Source organism: Sander lucioperca, chromosome 14 (genome assembly GCF_008315115.2).
Source record: "Sander lucioperca isolate FBNREF2018 chromosome 14, SLUC_FBN_1.2, whole genome shotgun sequence".
NCBI classification, from domain to species: domain Eukaryota; kingdom Metazoa; phylum Chordata; class Actinopteri; order Perciformes; family Percidae; genus Sander; species Sander lucioperca.
In genome coordinates this window covers 3,807,611-3,826,489 of record NC_050186.1, presented here as the reverse complement: position 1 = coordinate 3,826,489, position 18,879 = coordinate 3,807,611, and the positions used below count along the sequence as shown (strand labels likewise).

At 38.9% G+C, this 18,879-nt stretch overlaps 1 protein-coding gene across 17 annotated transcripts in view; it reads right to left on the bottom strand.

The window, feature by feature from the left end:
- Positions 1-16,145, bottom strand: part of mapk10 (mitogen-activated protein kinase 10) — a 38,150-nt gene extending 22,005 nt beyond the window's left edge. For 2 of the 17 annotated variants that reach the window (XR_004895127.1, XM_035991893.1), the window contains exons 1-4: positions 15,055-15,075; positions 14,828-14,865; positions 3,715-3,786; positions 2,132-2,301 (exon numbers count right to left, since the gene is read on the bottom strand). Coding sequence is in view for 16 of the 17 variants with exons in the window: in XM_035991893.1 (XP_035847786.1) it covers positions 2,132-2,301; positions 3,715-3,786; positions 14,828-14,845 (260 nt within the window). In the remaining variant the exon portion in view is untranslated. Of the gene's footprint in view, positions 1-2,131; positions 2,302-3,688; positions 3,787-14,827; positions 14,872-15,054; positions 15,135-15,854 lie in introns of those variants that run through there. The other 15 variants (XM_035991899.1, XM_035991898.1, XM_035991895.1 and 12 more) reach the window with 13 other exon arrangements.
- Between the last annotated feature and the right edge of the window lie 2,734 nt (positions 16,146-18,879).

The following is an 18,879-nucleotide window of genomic DNA, read 5'->3' as shown; positions in this document are numbered from 1 at the left end:
TTTATCTAGTAATACCTGATCAGTGCATGCACAGTAAGCAAGACACTCTAATCATTTTATCACCACATTAAGACAAAATCATTCTTCCAACATAAATGCACGTGTCATGGTTGGTTTGTAGTGTGCTGTTGATGTGCTTATTAACATCTAAATGAGACTATTTCCATAGTGTGTCCTGTTTGATCTCTAGTCTTTGGGGTTTTATGTGGTTCGATCCGGCTAATGTCGTCACCATATGACACAGATGACAGCTGTGGGCAGAGCTAAGCAGCACACAGCAGAGCAGGTTAAATTAGATTTGCACTCTCTCCCTGCCATCTATTTCTACAATATCCTTCAAATGGGCACAATCCCAGCATTAGCAGTTATAGCCTGCCCAAGCTCCTTCACAAATGCACAAAATTGCTTTGGAGTATAAGGAGAGAAGGTTCTGAGGGCATGGGAAACAAAGAAAGGACAATGAAAAATGGGCGAGTGGAGGGGAAGGGGGTTTAGAGTGTTGAGAGCCAGTGATTCTTTAAACACTACATAAGAAACGCAGATATAAAACATGTCAACTTGGCTCATCCCAGGGAGCGTCTCTGAGGCAAGTATATCACCACAGTGACACTGCATTACCATAAATATAACATATATTTGTTTGGTCTTTTGACAACGACTGTAAGATGCATTCCTTTAAGTGGAGCTTTGGCAGCGGCACCACTGCATTCTGACAGGGCAGGCGTGAGATGAATTACAATGAATACGAACTCTCTCTGCAATCCAGATTAAGGACTCACATAAGTACCCATCGTGTTCGGCCCTTACAGTCTACACATCCATATTCTTAACAACAGATATGTCATCAGCTCATAGCAGGAGAGGAGATGAGCCTATAAGTGGCCATGCACTCCACATTTAATGTTTAGTGTATACTTTAATAAACCTTAATATTCACACACACACACACACACACACACACACACACACACACACACACACAATGTATGGAGAGATGTCAGAGTGAGGGGGCTGCCTCACAGGATGGCGCCCTAAGCAGTTGTGGGTTCAGTGACTTTGCTCAAGGGTACCACTGCAGTGCCCAGGAGGTATCTCTCCAGCTTCCTTCCTGTCCTCATATTTTGACACTTTCTTAAAGTAGTAGCAGCAATAATCTTTCATTTTCACTTTCATTTTCTTGTTGGCTTATTTATTATTTACCCTTCTAACTCTCTAAATTCTAACATAAAATAAATATATCACTATTTAATTGGTTCATAAGACGAAACAGGTGTGCTTCTTAGTTAGGTGCTCTGCTTCAAAAGGTCAGCCAGTCAGTTAGTTGCAATTAAAATTTACCAAAACCATCAGAGAGATTATTTTAAAAAAAAATGTACCACTGAATTGCTGCCATTTTCCTGAATTTGTTTTGGGGAAACAAACACAACACACAACTACTTAATGACTTTGTGGTTTAGCTAAAGCCTAGTCAGTACAGTTAGTTTTAATATTCACAGTAATAATGGAAGATGACATAGTTAAAAATAATTTGTTTCTCTTAACTAATTGTGATCTAAAATATTCTTGTTCACCAGCTTCAGAAACTATTCATTATCCAGATTTATTTGCCCTTTCAAAGGAACTTCTATCCGTTTGCCATTGCAGGATTAAAACCCAAAGGATGTAAAAAATGATCCCTTAAAGAAATAAGTAAATAGATTTCTACATTCACAAGCTTTACATTGAGCTGATTCATTCTCTTTCATGTTGTTCATCACAACATTTCTGCAAAGATGAGTCATGCTGCATGCTGTGCTCTCAGATGTTATGATTGGTCAGGCAAAATGGAAACACATCAGGGTTTCAGGAGAACTGTAAACATGACTTTCCCATTGCCAAATCAATCATGAAAACTTCATACAATTTTCTAAAATTACATTTTGCAGCCCTTCACTCACACAACAGTCAAAACAATAAGCAGAGATTCTCCTCCCTTAATAATCTCCCACAGCAATAAACTACAAGCCAATTAGAAGAACAACTAACAGCCAAATGAGGTAATCACACATTAAATGCTACATTAAAAAACACATCAAATAGCGTGACATGATGTAAAACAAGGCATAAAAGAAATGCACAGTTGAGCACTTACCAGACAATTCCCTGAGCTCCAGAGCCAATGGCCTTTAAATTCTGGTAACGTTTTAAAACTGTGAAGGTGGAGTCTCCCACTTCCACACTGTAGAACTGGTTGTCCACTTTGCTTTTGCTCATGTTGTAATGTTTGGCGATATATGACACATCCACTTGTTTTCCAAAACCCTGCATGGGGCAAACACAGCAGAAAGACTCAGAAAGTTTGTATTGATGCAGAAGATGTATGTGTTTTCTTATCTGGCAATAAAACCTCTGGACGGGAATCATCAATTTGCACAATAACAGTAAAATTCATATCGTACATTTCATTTTGTGAAGTTATTATTGGTAAATCATCAACCATCAATAAATCAGTTAAAACAGTCAAAATCTATTTAGCTGCTGCTATTGCCTATTATCGATACCTTGTCTGTATTTAAAGAGTCTATATTGGTACTTTTCCAAACAACAAAAAAGTGTGTGTTAGGGAGGAAAAAGGTCAAACTGGGAAAGTAGAATAAATAGGACAGGACATACAGTTGAGTTTACACTTACACTGTCTCCATGCAGAAATGTAAACCCTATAATAGACATGTAATGATATTAGTAACACTAATGTCTTTACTGTATTCACAAGACTAAAGACATTATTTTTTTATGAATGTGCGCACAATAATAATCAGGCTGTAATTACTTGGGCAGAACAGTTGAACAAACAGTGCCACGACAAAAATATCAGGTAATTACAGACTGGGTAATTACAACACAGCTCACAAACCAAACAAAGTTATGCCGCTGTGCTTTACTGAGGGGCACAAGTTTGAAACACTTCCCACAGACGCCATGAAAAATTAATATATATGATGTAATACATTAAAATTCACCACGGCCCGGCAAGCCAACTAAACCTATGATCTGATTATTCCAATACAGTGGACTGCAGCCTTTGCTGTATGTCCAGCTATAGTGGCTATTAAGCATTAAGCATTACACATGCATGTGTAACGCAGACATCCCATGCAAAACATGTTAATAATTTGAGCTACAGCAAAATAGCCTGTAGCACACCACGCAGTCCTTACACACGCAGACTTGTGATATAGACAGCACAGTTTATGAAATGACATAGCCACAGGAGGTCTGCGTTTACACTGTCAAAACTCAAGAGGAGACGGGCAATTAAGCTTCAGTTAGGAAGCCACTTCTCTGTTTTGTCTTAAGTTGAGATCTCAGTGTCAGATAAACACTTGAGGTGTTGAACTTAGTGGAAAATCAGGTCTACCTGAATAATTGTTTGCTTTGCATTACATTAATTATAAACACAAAGCTACAAACTCTTCTGAAAAAAAGATATTGTCACAGGATATTTACACTAGAGCTACTAATCACAAGTGGAACCCATTTTGAGATTCACATTAACATGATTATGCTCCTTTATATATTTATTCTTCAGATGAAATGTCTTTTAAGTAAAACTGTTCTTAAGTTATCTATTTTTTTTACATACAGAAACACAACAATACCACAACATATAGAGCAATGAAGGGGAAATGGAAGTGAATGAGTGCCCTACCTTTTTTACCTGTAAGGAACACACACCTGACAAAAGGCTATCTTCACATCCAGGATTGGTTGGCTGCAGTTATATAAGAAATGTCTGCTCATAAATACCTGGAAGACACAAACAGAGGAGAGACAGAGTCAAGGAGTGAGAGAGTGTGTGTGTGTGTGTGTGTGTGTGTGTGTGTGTGTGTGTGTGTGTGTGTGTGTGTGTGTGTGTGTGTGTGTGTGTGTGTGTGTGTGCTTGTTTAACTATATTTGTGGGGTCCAAAAACCGGGAGTCCAGTATACTTGTGGTGTCCCAACAGCTTTGTGGGGCCAAAATGCTGGACCCCACAAGTGTAAAGGGCTGTTTGAGGGTTAAGACTTGGACGTGGACATCGGTAACAGGAACTTTCAGTCTATGCACCTGCAATTTCTATATATGATGGGAAATGAACTGATCCCAAACATATAAACTACAAAGAGTAGTGGTACATTCATCTACATCTGGATTCATCCTGAATCACCTGCAACACATTACAGATCATTTACATTACAGCAGTTTGATTTACAGTCTTTCTGAGTAAAGAATTCTAGTGCACAGTGATGGAATAGTTGTTTGGGCTGTTGTACTTACACCTCTCCTGGTGTGGGATTGAATTCACTGCTGTGTTCTCTCTACTCTGTCCCCATCATTGTCAATAAGAGTGAGCAAAACAAGTCGTCACACTAGAATTGACCAATATAATCAATTCTTCATCAGAGTACAATATAGCATGGCTACAATGACCAATGTCTTTGTGTTTCAAGATGCTGGTGTGACTTGGGTTAAAAAAAAAAAAAAAGACCTGAATATATCTGCCGTCATCAAGAATTGAAAGAAAATACGGTCATGTTTGTTGATGACTTCCTGGCAAGCTGAAGTCTAATATTTCTCCTCCTCGTACTCCCCTTTACCTGCAGATAAGATGATATCATAACATGATGTCAACATGTCACTACTTTCCGTATCCTTTTTCTTCCTTTTCTTAACATGTCTTATGCTAAGCTAAGCTAACTGCTGCTGGCTGTAGCTTCATATTTAGCATATAGATATGAAAGTGGTATCGATCTTCTCATCTAATTCTCAGCATCAAAAGGCAATAAGCTTATTTAAAGAAATGTAGAACTACTCCTTTAAAAAAACTGAAAGCTTTAACATGTATCCCTTTGAAAGTGTAAATTCAAGTAATGAGATCTGTGACATATGAATTGTGCAACTCCCTACATTTGTGAATGATTTTAATCTTAGCACCGCAAATACATACATATAGTTCAGTCAACAGCCAAAATAATAAACATTTCTCCTGTCATCCTCTTTGACATTGTACGCACTTATTCAGACTCAAACTTTTTCACTTTGACGCTAAACTCATTAACACCTTCAACTTTCAGGGAACCTGTGAGTTTATTTAGACACGGAGGAGATAATGCATGCAGTTTCATTGAGTTATATTTAATGTAATACTGCTATCACATACAAAGCAATATTTCAAAGAGCTTGTACCACCAGGCATTGCATTTGCATAAAAGTAGTATAGTAAGTGTTGGCAAAGCTGTGAAAGAGCAGCTAGTGGGTCAGTTTGGTTTAAATGTAGATTTGCAAATTTTCTGGAGCTTTTTTGTTGGCAGTTCAGTTCAAAAGATTGCATTAGAGGAATAAAGAAGAACGAAATCTCTGAACAACAATGGCTCCCACATTAAGCAGGAGCTAAATGGGCTGTGGCTATCGCTCACAATGACTCTGGCTTCAAGGGTTTTCCAGGTAATGAAGCTCCCAGGTTGCTAATCATCTCTTCTGAATAAATTGATATGTGATGTTTATGTAGGCCCTGAAAATAATTTTTAAAAAAGCGATTTTTACTGGCCTAGCAAGAGTGGTTGTGTGGTCATAAATGGTTTGGCATCTTTCACAAAACCTAGAAAAGCAGTTGAAAGGATATGGGTTTGCAATTTGCTCTCAGGAGGTAAATCTAGGACTTTTAGGACACAAATGTATCACTTAGCTCCACCAGTCCTCTAATAATGTCACAGTCAAGGCTTTAGTGTCTCTGCTAAATCCAAAGGGAGCAGGGCAGTGTTAAAAAAGAGATGTGGGACACAAAGTGTGTGTGGGATGTTTGATTTGGCCTATTTGGGCCAACCTTTTTCTCTACCACAGTTACGTTTTACCATATGCCAAGCAATTTGAAGATTCTGATACACTAAAGTGGCTGCATGACTACAACTAAAATAATCATATACAGACTGAAATTAGAGTTGGGAGGATGGGAATGGTTATAAGAAAAGGTTTAAGATATGATTCTTTCAGAGGTGTCAAAAGTGTTCACATTCATTACTCAGGTAGAAGTATAGATACTAGGGTTTAAAAAGACTTCAGTAGAAGTTGAAGTATCAACTCAAGCTTTTTACTCAAGTAAAAGTGTAAAAGTACTGGTTTCAAAACTACTTAAAGTATAAAAGTAAAAGTAATGTAAGGGGGAAAAAATGCCATTAAGGACAAAAGCTTAGGCCGCGCCACAGGGGGCCCACCTCCACAAAAAAACATTTTTCTAAAGGCCATAATGACTATAATGTTATATTCAAATGTTAATGTTAAAAAATGTGGGATGCACCTGTTTCAGCCGCATTCATGCCCATTGAAAATGAATGCATTTTAGTACAATGCAAATACATTAAAGAACCATATATGTGTACTACTGAGCATTAACATGTGTTTCATGGAGCGGAAGATATGATGACTAATTGCCTATAAGTATTGTAGTGGTGCAAAAAGTCAAACTTCCGAGGCATGTTATCAATAGCCTTCATTGGAATGTAAATGTACATCCAAGCTTAGCTGCAGGAATCTGTGAGGGCAACGGATGTAAGATAACAAAACTGGACAAGAAAATTGCCGGTGCTTGGTTGGGACATTTCGCTCGAGTTCTCTTGAGTCTCTGCCACGGACATCTTCGTACTAGGCTACATACGTCTGCTATTTTGTTGCTGGAGTGTGACGTGATTTGTGTCATGTGCAGGTGCGATGGATCGCATACAAACCAATAGGGTGTCGGAATGGTATATGTTTATACTTGTCATCCAACCACAATCAAATTCACTTTATCCGGATGGCGCGATTTATCTGAATAGTTTTTGGGGTTTTTTAAACGATGACAAGCCGGAATGAAAACAAGCCGAACTGAAATAGGAGTAACAAGGCTATTTTTAAAATGTAAGGAGTAGAAAGTACAGATAATTGCATGAAAATGTAAGGAGTAGAAGTAAAAAGTCTGCTGTAAAATAAGTACTTCAGTAAAGTATAGATACCCAAAATTTCTACTTTCTACTAAGTAAGGTAACAAAGTATTTGTACTTCGTTACTTGACAGCTCTGGATTTTTTAGTGCGTCCATATACATAATTTGCAATCCCTCAAACCACTGTTGTAATTTCCCATCACAGCTGTATGTTTAACATGACAAACATCACTGCTACCACGTTAACCAGCACAATATTTGCTATTAATCTAACAGCCCCACCACCTAGCTAGCTACATCTGTGCCGCTTTAATCTTTAGCCATCTGTGTACATAACATATTAAACCTCTCACTTGGCCAAAATGTTTGTGATCCAGCAGCACACTTTAATAATTCAAACATAACCAGGATCATCTCTGAAGATGATGTTAGGCTGTGTGGGCAATAGTTAGCGCTATATTTCATACACCTACACTGGACAAACATATTTGGTTTAGATTGGGGTTTTCTCTTTATTTCACTTAATCTGATTATATCACTGTAACAACTAGAACTATAATAATGTTGCTAAATTGTAACTAATACATTTGGTGTCTGAATTATACAGTTTTTATGTTAATAAAGGAAAGAAGAAAACCATCAAGTGATTCCAAACTTTTGAACGATAGTATATAATGCTGAATAGTAAAAAAAGAAATAGCATGATTTGACACCCCTTTAGTAAGACAGGAGAAAAAAACACGGATGAAGAGGAAAGAAAAACAGAATCATGATGTTAAGCTTTTCATTTTTGTGTTAAAATTAAATCATGACAAATATTGTGCATGTATATGAATCTCAGAGTCTTTTTATATGTTGCCCATTTCAAGTGGACTTGGTGGATTATTTCCGATGAGATGTCAAACAATAGATGTTAGACCTGTAAATATGGAGCCGAACCATAAAACTATGTGGCATCTTAACTGGATAAAGACTATAAACAATTTACCTTGCAGCTGTCGTTTTCGAAAATGTACACAGACTAACAATAAGTCAGGAAGCGGGGACTGTCATGTCATTAAAAAAACAAATTGATTGGTGTAATTATCGGTAACGTTTAATCACGAAAATGTGACAAAAATGACATATCAAATCACGTTACAGTTATTTATTCCCTTTGTGAAGCTGACAGCAGATTCTGTGCTTGTTTGTTCAACCCTCTGACCAGAATCTGCTGATAGTGGTCTTGAAATGCTGCTCTGCTTGCAGCTAATACTACACTCAGCACCATTCCAAAATGCCCATAAATCATTCTAACTACAATATGTCTCATCAGTACGAGCTAATGCCGGTTGATTGAGAGGTTGAATTTGTCTTGTATAGTCCAGTTTATCCGAAGCAGGTGGTACAAGAGATTAATAAAGATTAAAATGAATTATAATTCACATTCATTTTCAATGAACTTCACAAAAACTACCTAAACATGCAAACAATGAGCATGGTTTGTTATGTTTATAAACACATTACAGCTGTGCATGTACAGTAGACTTCGGTAGTCCTGCCATTAACACTGTGATGGACTGTCAAAGAGTTGAGTGTTTAGTGGTGAGGATGAGTAAGTAGCTGAGGGTGCGGTAAGACAGCATCAGTGTAAAACTAATAGTAAAAGCAGTGACAAAACTATGGCTGCTATACTGCTCCATGTGGGGCACAAAGTGCCTAAAGAGTTTTCCTAACTTCATGGGTCTTGTCAGTGCTACTGCATTGTTTGTTTGGAAACTCTAATAGAAACTATAGCAGTGTATTGTTTTAAGTGCCAACTTGGAACTGATACTACAATACTTTTTTTTGATACCTTACATTTAGGCGATAATGAATAAACCCTTTTTTTTGCTTTTTATTTAACAAAAGTAGCCACATTTTCAACATTCCGTACTTGTTTGATACTTGGTTCCACTGACACAATTTGGTTGGTACTCAATTAGTATTGAATTTCCATTTCCAGCCCTACTCAAAAGAAAAGAAAGATGACATCGTGGCTTGATCTTCAGAGAAAGAAATCAGGGGAATATACTGGCATCAAATAACTTTTGCAACTACAATTTCTTAAAAGTTTCCCCCTCCTGTATACAGCTCCTGAGGCTTACTCAAGAGTGTTACTTGGTGTTGCATCAGAGTTTCTGCACAGGAGTTCTATAGATTGTATAAAATTGCCAATTTGTAGCAGTCAGTCAGGATGTTGTAGTGCTGCATTTCCTTCTTCTTCATGTCTCATAGTGTATTCTGAATTTACCAAGCTGTGATCGCAAATTCAAATCTGTTTAAGAGTTAACTTAGAGCCTGTGCCAAAGCAACACACTCATTAGTCTCTCTCTCACACAAACCCTTTCAGACACAAATGTGTTGCACAATTACAAAAGGCCGGGTCTGTTACACCGATGAGAAAACCGTTATTAGTGTGAGAAAAAACTAAAGAAACTCAAGAATAAAACAAAAAAAGCGAGAGCAGTGGTTTTAATTATCTTGAAGGGGCTAATGCATGATACAGTAGACCATTTATCTCCAGTGCTGTATGGCCATGCTGATGCTGAATTGTGCTGGTGTGTGTGTGTGTGTGTGTGTGTGTGTGTGTGTGTGTGTGTGGGTGGACTTGTTTAACTATATTCGTGGGGTCCAAAAACCGGGAGTCAAGTATACTTGTGGAGTCCCGACAGTTTTGTGGGGCCAAAATGCTGGACCCGACAAGTCTAAAGGGCTGTTTGAGGGTTAAGACTTGGTTGTAGGATTAGGGATATAATTAGGTTATGGTTAGGGTAAGGGGCTAGGAAATGCATTATGTCAATGACGGATCCCCACAAAGATAGTGCCACAAACCTGTGTGTGTGTGTGTGTGTGTGTGTGTGTGTGTGTGTGTGTGTGTGTGTGTGTGTGTGTGTGTGTGTGTGTGTGTGTGTGTGTGCGTGCGTGTTTGTGCTCTGCAGTTGTGGCTGGTCTTTGGTATTTGGATCCTGGGCATTCTGTTACATACGCTCTCATGGGCACAACCATGCCTCAGGCAAACCAATGATCACACTGCATACTGGGTCCCGTTGTACAACTTTGCTCTTAATCCCAGCACGATCTACTGTGGGGTGCTTTTATTTTTTTTTTGTTTCACTTGCTAGTTTACAGGCACGCCTGGCGACCAAGGTGCATATCAGCCTCTGATTGGATGGCTGGAGGACCATGATTGAGATACACTACTATTAAAGAATGTGAGGATGTTGTGATCCAATGTAATTAAACTGTTATGAGCCAATGCACTAGTTACAGTTTATGCTGCTTTCACATACTCACACCAGACAAATTGCTTACATTAGTTACTTTTGCTGTGTTATTAAATAGTGTATAGCTCTTTAAATTAGCTGACTTTATTCTATTATTGTTAATACTGAATATTATTTATTTAGTCAGTAACCACTGAAACAGAAAACGCCACTGTGTGATGGGATAAGAAGTTACAAGTACACGAGGACTACTCACTTCCTTGAATGATCACACATTTCCTCCCAAATCTTACATTACACTCCAGTATTTGTCTACCATTTCTGTATTCAGAAATATTTTACATAATGCCCTATGCCTGATTGAACAAGTTAGATCAACCACAACATGACAACATCAGAAGCAATAGACCCTACAATAAAATGCAAACCATCCATATAAAGATTTTACTATGCAAGGTATGCTAGCCAACAAAGTTGTGGTTCTGTGAGTGTGGTCAACACTATGACATCAGACAAAAATTAAGACTAACGTGTTATATGGATTGCTGCAAATTATGAATATTCAATCTATTGATAATATCTGACATGAAATGCTTACAGCAACAGTGTGATGTTTTTCAGCTTTGGCAAAGCAGGTGTATCGGCCCATTCATCTAAATTTAGAGCTTTTCTTAAGGTTAAAAACCTGCACACCATTATTTAATGACAGAATATGAGATAATTCCTGTGTGTCATGAGAGTCCATTTCATTACTTGTTGAAGAAGTGCAGCCAGGGGACATGCCATGCCAATATCTACAAAAAAAATTCTTATGTTTGACTAGAAGTTAATTTCATAGAAACATTGGTAGTGAAATATCTCATGAAAACATTTTACATAGATTTCTGAAAAAACGAGGAACATCGCATTTTACAGACTGTTTCTGACTCAGTGTAGCCCACAGTATGGTATATACAGAAAGACATGTCATAGTTGTGTGTGTCAGCTAGGATTTGAGTTGAGTTATAGACAATGTTTTATATCTGCATTAAATAGGTTGATTGACTGCTATAGAACCAGAGGGCTACTAATAAAACACAATGTGCCTCCCTGGCCTGCACACCAGTGTTATTGTTTCCTGTCGTATCCATCTTTGTTTTCTCTCCTCCCACCACTCATTCTTCCCTCTGTCATGCGTTCAGACTTATACACATTTTGTGAATGTCGCACCACCACATCTTCCATCTATAGTCATCATTCTTCCCTCCATCCTCAACACTGATGAGAGCCTGCCTTCTCCCTTTTCCTGCCTTTCTTTTGTCCCTCCCTCGCTCCCACCATTCCTGCTCCTAGGCTCCCAGCCTCGCTGCTACCGTCTCCCCTCCCCCTCCCTCGGAGCTCCATTGTGAGTGCTTGGTTCAGCAGCCTCAGCCTCTCCTGCAGTATGCAGCCTTGCCTTGCCTTTACTGTGCAGCCCGAGTCAAACGCAGTACAGCCTCCCATTTGGGCTCAGGGGAGGGGAAGGGAAGCACTTCAAACTGCAGATACAGCCAGGAAAACAGGGTTACCGACTCCCGTGCTCATCTACAGACTGCAAATCTGAATGCTCGCTGAAATCGCATTAATTTCTTTCTATACAGCTAAAAAACATGTATACTATCTGTCTGTGCTCGTGTTTGTTGTCTCACTCACATCCCTTGATTCACTCGAAAGTAAACAACTGACATGTTAGCTGAAAAACCGCTTACTCTGCACTTTTCTGATAAGCCGCATGGTAGCAACACATACAGCTTTGGCAGGTGCATGAGCACATTCAACGGATTTACAGCTTTTCTTACAGAATCTGAAATTCATTAGGTAAAGGAAAAAGGCCGGAGCATTTTATTGAAACCACTGTGCCTTTTGTAAAACAACCTACTAAACATATTCATAACACATAACAAATATTTCATTTGACATGATCACAGAGCTATCCTGATGCCATGGTTGCAGTAGAGACTGTTTTCTAAAATAGATCACTGCTGCAAAAGTATGTCCATCTCATATACTTCACCACACCTTGTACTTGATGCATTAATATTTGTCATATGCCCAAATTACTTATATGTGCATCCTCATAACAAACTGGATTATGAATTTCTTCTATGCCTTTAGCTTAAGCAGTGTTTAATGACACCAATCTTAAATGTGGAAAGTTTGGTGATATAAGGCAGGTTTTCAGCATTGTATTTAGCCTGGATTTACTGCCCCCTCTAAAATCCTTTGATGGCCTCTGAGTTGCCTCAGTGCCTGACCCTTAGTGACTCTTAAGTCCCTTCACAGATGTGCTGCAAGCAGATTGGGACTAAATCTAACACAGCTTAAAGTATTGCACTCAGATATCTGCTGAGCAAATAAAAGCAAATAAAAGCTGCATATTTGTCAGATCAAATCCAATTATGTAACTGTGCATCTCACTCTGCAGGCACATTTCTCTGTTTGTCTGGTCTGTTTGGGAAGCAATGCTACAGCCTCAGAGAATCAACTTTCATGCAGCAATCATTTAATTTTATTTAGAATAAAACTGTAGTTCCCCACACACAGCTATCACTTCAGATCTAAATACAGTCAGACAAAACATTATTTGTCCATTATAGTAATAATAATTATTTGCAATTTAATGGCAGCAGTCACGACCATAAAAGCATTAAGAAGCTCATTTTGATCGACGTCAGGTGGGGTAAATAAAACTCAATTGCATAAGAATTTATAATACTGTGTCACTGTTTTTTTTCTGGTAATATCTATGTTGGCTTAATAATATGAAACAAACATTACATCAGGGATGAAGAGAAACAAACTCCTGCTCATGCAAACACATACTTCAGACATACATTTATTTGTCTCATACTACCTTTTTCTCAACCAAATTCTTTGTCTATCTTCTTTTTTCCCATCCTTGTTTGGTTTTGTACCATGACACAACTGTTGAAATTACCATTACTTCATGGAGGGATGGGTTATAAAAACCACAGTAATAGCAAGGAACAACGCTCGACCAGGGCATTTGGGTGTTGATAGACTATGTCAGCGCTCTTCAGTCATCCATCCTCTTCTAATGGCAACTGTGACCTTCCATATAATCATGAGAACCATGGCAGAACGGTAAGACTGATGAGGACATTTAAGTAATTGATGGTCAGCAAGAATTGTGTTGGAACTTCTCACATTCAGCCTCTTTAAACCTTCGCAGCTATCGTGAACTGGACTGGTATTTCGTCATTTGTCTTTTTGTTGTTGTTGGTTATCCTTTTCTCTGAAAACATTATATTTCATGATAGCTCATGCTGTTATGGATATTTCTAATTCCTTTAGTTAAAATTAAGATGCTGACCTGTTTTGTTACCATCATCCAGGGACTGACAGGACACCAGAATTAATTCAAATCCTGTAGACTATTCCTTTCTATTGTGTTTATCAACTTCACTCTAGTTGAGCCATTTACCTCGATCAATGATTAGCCAATAATCAAAATATTAATCGGAAACTGTTTTTAATAAACGATTAATTGTTAAAGTCATTTTTTTAAAGTAGAAATGGCCAACATTCCCTATAACGTCAGCTTCTTAATTGTAAACTGAATACATTTGGGTTTTGGACTGTTAGTTTGACAAAACAATACATCTGTTGGACATTTTAATGATTTCATAACATGAACAGACCAAACAGATAATCAATTAACCAGGAAAATAATCAGCTGTTTAATTAATAGTTAGTATAATCATTAGTTGTTGTCTTAGTTTGCAACCTTACCGTTATCTTGTCTTAATACATTGTCTTATTTTGTTACACAACAAAGGATTAGTATACCGATGGTCTGAATTCTTCAAAAACAAAATGGAATTAAAATGCAAGCATAATCTACTGCAAGATAACGTTGGTCTGCTGTTGGCTATTTCCATTGGTGATTCTCCCTTGGTAAACAAGCTGCCTACCTAAAAATCAATATAACCGAATATCATTTTGTGGAGACCTGCAGTGGCTACCAAATAAAACACAAAGTTGGATTAACTGAAGCGACTTTAGCATTTCAGCAGAAATATTGAAAAACTATTCATGATTTGCCACAAGATGATGATGATGATGATGATGATGGTGATGATGAAGATGATGAAGATGATGATGACGATGAAGAAGGGAGATAAGGTGCACCTATTTATCTATTAAATCACTCTCTTCAGCCACTGCAGAAACACCCGTGAAAGCTTTGTTTAATTGTTAAGCGTGTTCCCTGCAGCACTTTCACAAGCATGGAAGCCTGCTCCTGAATAATTCAGCACCCAAGGTCACAGCGCTAAAACCTCTCTATTTTCTGTCCTGTACATTGAGAGTTTGTTGTGACTCCTTTAAACCTTCACTGACGGCACAGAAAAACACCTGTATTTAGTCCATGACCATGGGCATGCACCAAACAAGTATACAGAAAGAAAGAGAAACTTAAAAATATAAGCCAAATAACAAAATCCGTTGTTTGTGCTCACAAATACAGAAGCAGGAAAGCTTAGTTGATGCAACACTCTCTCTATACTTGTACCTGTGCAATCAGCATAATAGGCCAGGTGGGTTTACAGTGAAATTAAATGGCTTTCCGTGTGCAGAAGAATGCCCAAAACAAATGAAAAGAAAGTACTTTCCTCTGTGGCTGCATCTCTTTTAATCCACTGTGTCCTGCACAGAATGTAACCCACATTAGGGTGAACAACATGCCATCCCCTCTGCGTTATGAGTTCAGTTTTAATGACAAAGCCTCCAGAAATTACATAAACCTTCCCTTAATTAGTACCACACACACACACTTAAGGCACCAGTATTACAACCACCATTGAGAAAAAATACCTATATTAATCAATAAATCACCATTAATTCCGACTGTTTGCCTGAGAACATCTGCTTTTCTAGCACTTATGATGGATCTGAGGCTGGTCCCATATCCCTGGTGAAGTAGTGATGGTCTGCATAATGCACAAGGTGCGCAGCTGACTTCTGAGGGGGAGGAGGGACAAAGTCTGCATGTAAGCCCTACAGTGTGTAGCCCATGTAATTCTTGTGTTTTGAAGAGCATCATCCATTTGCACCACCCCTGCAATTCTAATCAAAAATGCATAACGTGCTTCATAACAGTGTTTATTCACCCTAAGACCAGTCAGAGTATGTGGATATGGTTCACAGAAATAAATGGTGCAGATTTCAAAGTCAGAATATTAAATAACAAAGAGAAGCAGCCTGGATATGAGCCTATTATGTGATGTTATTCTTAATGTCCATTAAGGGTTAAACTAATGATTAAGCTCTGTGATATGTAAGTCTATAGCAGGATGCCTGTGTGGATGGAGCGGATGGACAACATTTCGTCAGGTCAGGTCTAACGCCATAATGAAATCCCCGCACAGTGCTGCTAGTTGTTATAAAACAACATCGTGGTGAATGTATCAAGATGGGGTTCATTTTTTTTAGTGTGTGTGTGTGTGTGTGTGTGTGTGTGTGTGTGTGTGTGTGTGTGTGTGTGTGTGTGTGTGTGTGTCGCCTACTCTTTCCCACCGAGGCATCGCTAGTGGACTTCATTAACCTTCCCTTCCGATCAATATTCATCACTCCACCCTCGAGGCAGCTAGGGTGCAAGCATCGCATCCACATAAAACAAACCCACCCGGCCTTACCATTCCGTGCCAGCTGATGACGATCCCAGTCCGGTGACAGTCCTTTTTCAAAACATCCCGATTAGAAACATTGCGGTGACCATAGCTAAAGGATGACTTTAAACGTGCATAAAGATGGCGAAGAGGTGAGGAGAAAAAAAAAGACTCAAAACAAGACGATGAGGAAAGAAAAAAAGCAGTGATGGACGGAACCGAGGTTTGCTGATGCTGGCTGTACCATTGTGGACCTACGAGAGCAGAGAGAGAGAGGGAGGGAAGAGGAAGGGGGTATAGGGAAATATGTTGCCATAGCAACCGAGCAGGAGCACGTCTGACGTCAAAGCCCGAGCAGAGAGAGAGAGAGAGAGAGAGAGAGAGAGAGAGAGAGAGAGAGAGAGAGAGAGAGAGAGAGAGAGAGAGAGAGAGAGAGAGCGGAAGACATCCCAGGGAGGCTGGACGGGAGGGGAGTGTAGGAGCATCTCTCTGATCCCATCCTTGCCGTCCTGCCAGTGCGATTATGAGGCTCAATGAGAATATATGGAGCCGGGTGTTATTGGTTAGGTTTGTCTCACTGAGCTGCTGCCCAGATCTCACATATCTCTCATCGGCCAACTAACAGCTAACAGTGTCGATGCTTCTCAGTAAATAAAATAAACAAAAAATAAACACTGAAAACAAGAAAATACAATGATAATATATATATATAGCCTATATACATAAATATACATACATATATATTAAAACAAAATTATATAATCATGTAGGCTGTTAGTCTAGTATATTATATTTTCCATTACCTGACATATGATTCGTCTTCATCATTGTATATTTGTGTGTTCAGAAGATAAGTAATCAAATCATTCATCTTATCTGTAAATGTGCTCGGATTGACATGCATGCCAATGGCCCTTTAAGCCTTGGGTCACATCTGTATAGGTCAACAAGGCCTTGGTGTCCACCTGGTCCCCTATAATGCAAAATATAATTTTGAAATTGATTGATTAAATATTTAAATATTTAAAATCTCAATGTTAAAGCTGCAGTAACTGATATTTTGGGAACCTAACAAATGTTTATGCTTTGTTTTGGTCTCCACCGACTTCCTGGAGAGAGTATCTAGGTGCTTACCTCACTAAATCTTGCCAACTTTGTTTGGCTGCTGTTTGGTGTTGAGCAGTAGGCTATTTTAAGTCTATATTTGGTTGACCACTGACCCATTTGACAACACTGGTAACATTACCATATTTATTGTAGGGATAAAGGTAGGCAGCGTTTCTCAGTTTTCATAGTATAAAGAGCTGAGCCATCAGCAAAGGCGTTTTTAAGTGTTTTTTGCAGCTGTTCTCAGTCTGTGTTTGAGTCATCAGTGTTGTAACATTTGCTTAAATTCCTTGTTTTCCAACATTTCTGTTACCATGTAGGTGACTGTGTGCCATAAATGGTAGCACATCAGCAAGGGGGAGGACAATGTATAATCTTCCTTGAAAAGTCTAAAAGTTTTGCCAGATTTATGTCCAAACACAACATCACTGAGTGTGAGACGGAGCCACCCCAGGCGAATGTGGATCATCATGATGCATCTAAAATCCAACATGAGATTGTGTGCACCTGTCTCTTCTTCAAGCTGCTGTTCCCATATACATATTTTTCATATGAATCTCTGTCATTTTCTTCTTTTCTGCATATCTCACTCTGTCTAGCTTCTTCTTTTTCTCTCAGAGCTACAAACCAGAGGTCAAGGTCATTAGGGATGTGACAAATCCCAGGGTTGGCTGAAATCTGCAATAATGTACCCAACAAATGGTTTCTTAGACATGCCATTGCAATAGGATTTTGTTGGGATTGTGCTCCAGGAATTATACATATCAGACTCACCTTTCCCAATAATTGACAACTCAGGTGACACATATGGCTATAACTGATGGCTTGAAAAATAGGGGTTAAAAGCAAGGATCCATGTTTCTCTAGCTAACACCAGAACAATTGTCAACTCAACCACACCTAGCCCAAGATCAAGAGGAGAATGACCTGAAGTCACCAGTCTTTGTCAGAACCACAGAACTATGTTTTGCCAGAACAACAGAACAATCACACCCAGACTTAGTTGATAAATGTTAATACTCAGCAACTCAACATTGTATAATGTGAATCAGAGACAGAGGTTGTGGCCTTTTCCCAGTCCAGTGTAGATGCATTCTTCTCCAGTAATATAAGCTACTTGGAAAACTGGTAGAACAGTGACCAGTAGAGTCAGCTCACCTAACGTGCCTCTGACTATTCAGCCACACCCATCATCAGAGTGGGAGGATGTCTCAATGCAGAAGCCTGCTTGAACAAGACACTATCCAAATCAGAGTTTTATATGCCTAGGTTAGGCTGATTTGGATGCTTAAGTAAGGGCACAAGCCTGAGAAAACCTTTACATGTATGACCAGCAGAGCTACAAACATTAGCCTCCTCATAAGCGTACATTCATATCTGATGGCTCTCTGACACTTTATTGCCAGACATGGCAAGTTTTTTTTTTTACTCTAGGCAGACCGAGGAACTCAATTCAAAGGCAGTGAAAAAGAGCTCCTGGAAAGTTTTTTTTAATGCTCTCCAGCTGGACCCAAAGGCTAAACTCACCAGTCAGCAAATCGCATGCCTTCAATCTACCAGGTGCCCCACATTTCCACTGTTAGAACAGGCATAGCTACTCTTTCAAGGCTTCAGTGCAAATCACCCTTGGGACTCAGACCAGCACTGATGATGAGGTATTAAGGACAGTATTGACAGACATAGAAGGAAGAAGAAATTCCAAATTCAGAACCCCATGGTTGCACTTTATGAGACATAACTTACTCAGACCCTGTTACCCCTATCAGTCTCCTGATGGGGCCTCTTTGCCTCAGGTAATGAACAGAGATTAAAAGCTATTGAGTAAAATGAGACTAACAGACTGTCTGGCAGCAGTTTGTCAGACGCTTATAAGTTTCCAAGCTTGCCAGAATTGGCAAATAAAATGAAGCCAGTGCCTTAAACATAGATACCTTCATAATTGTAA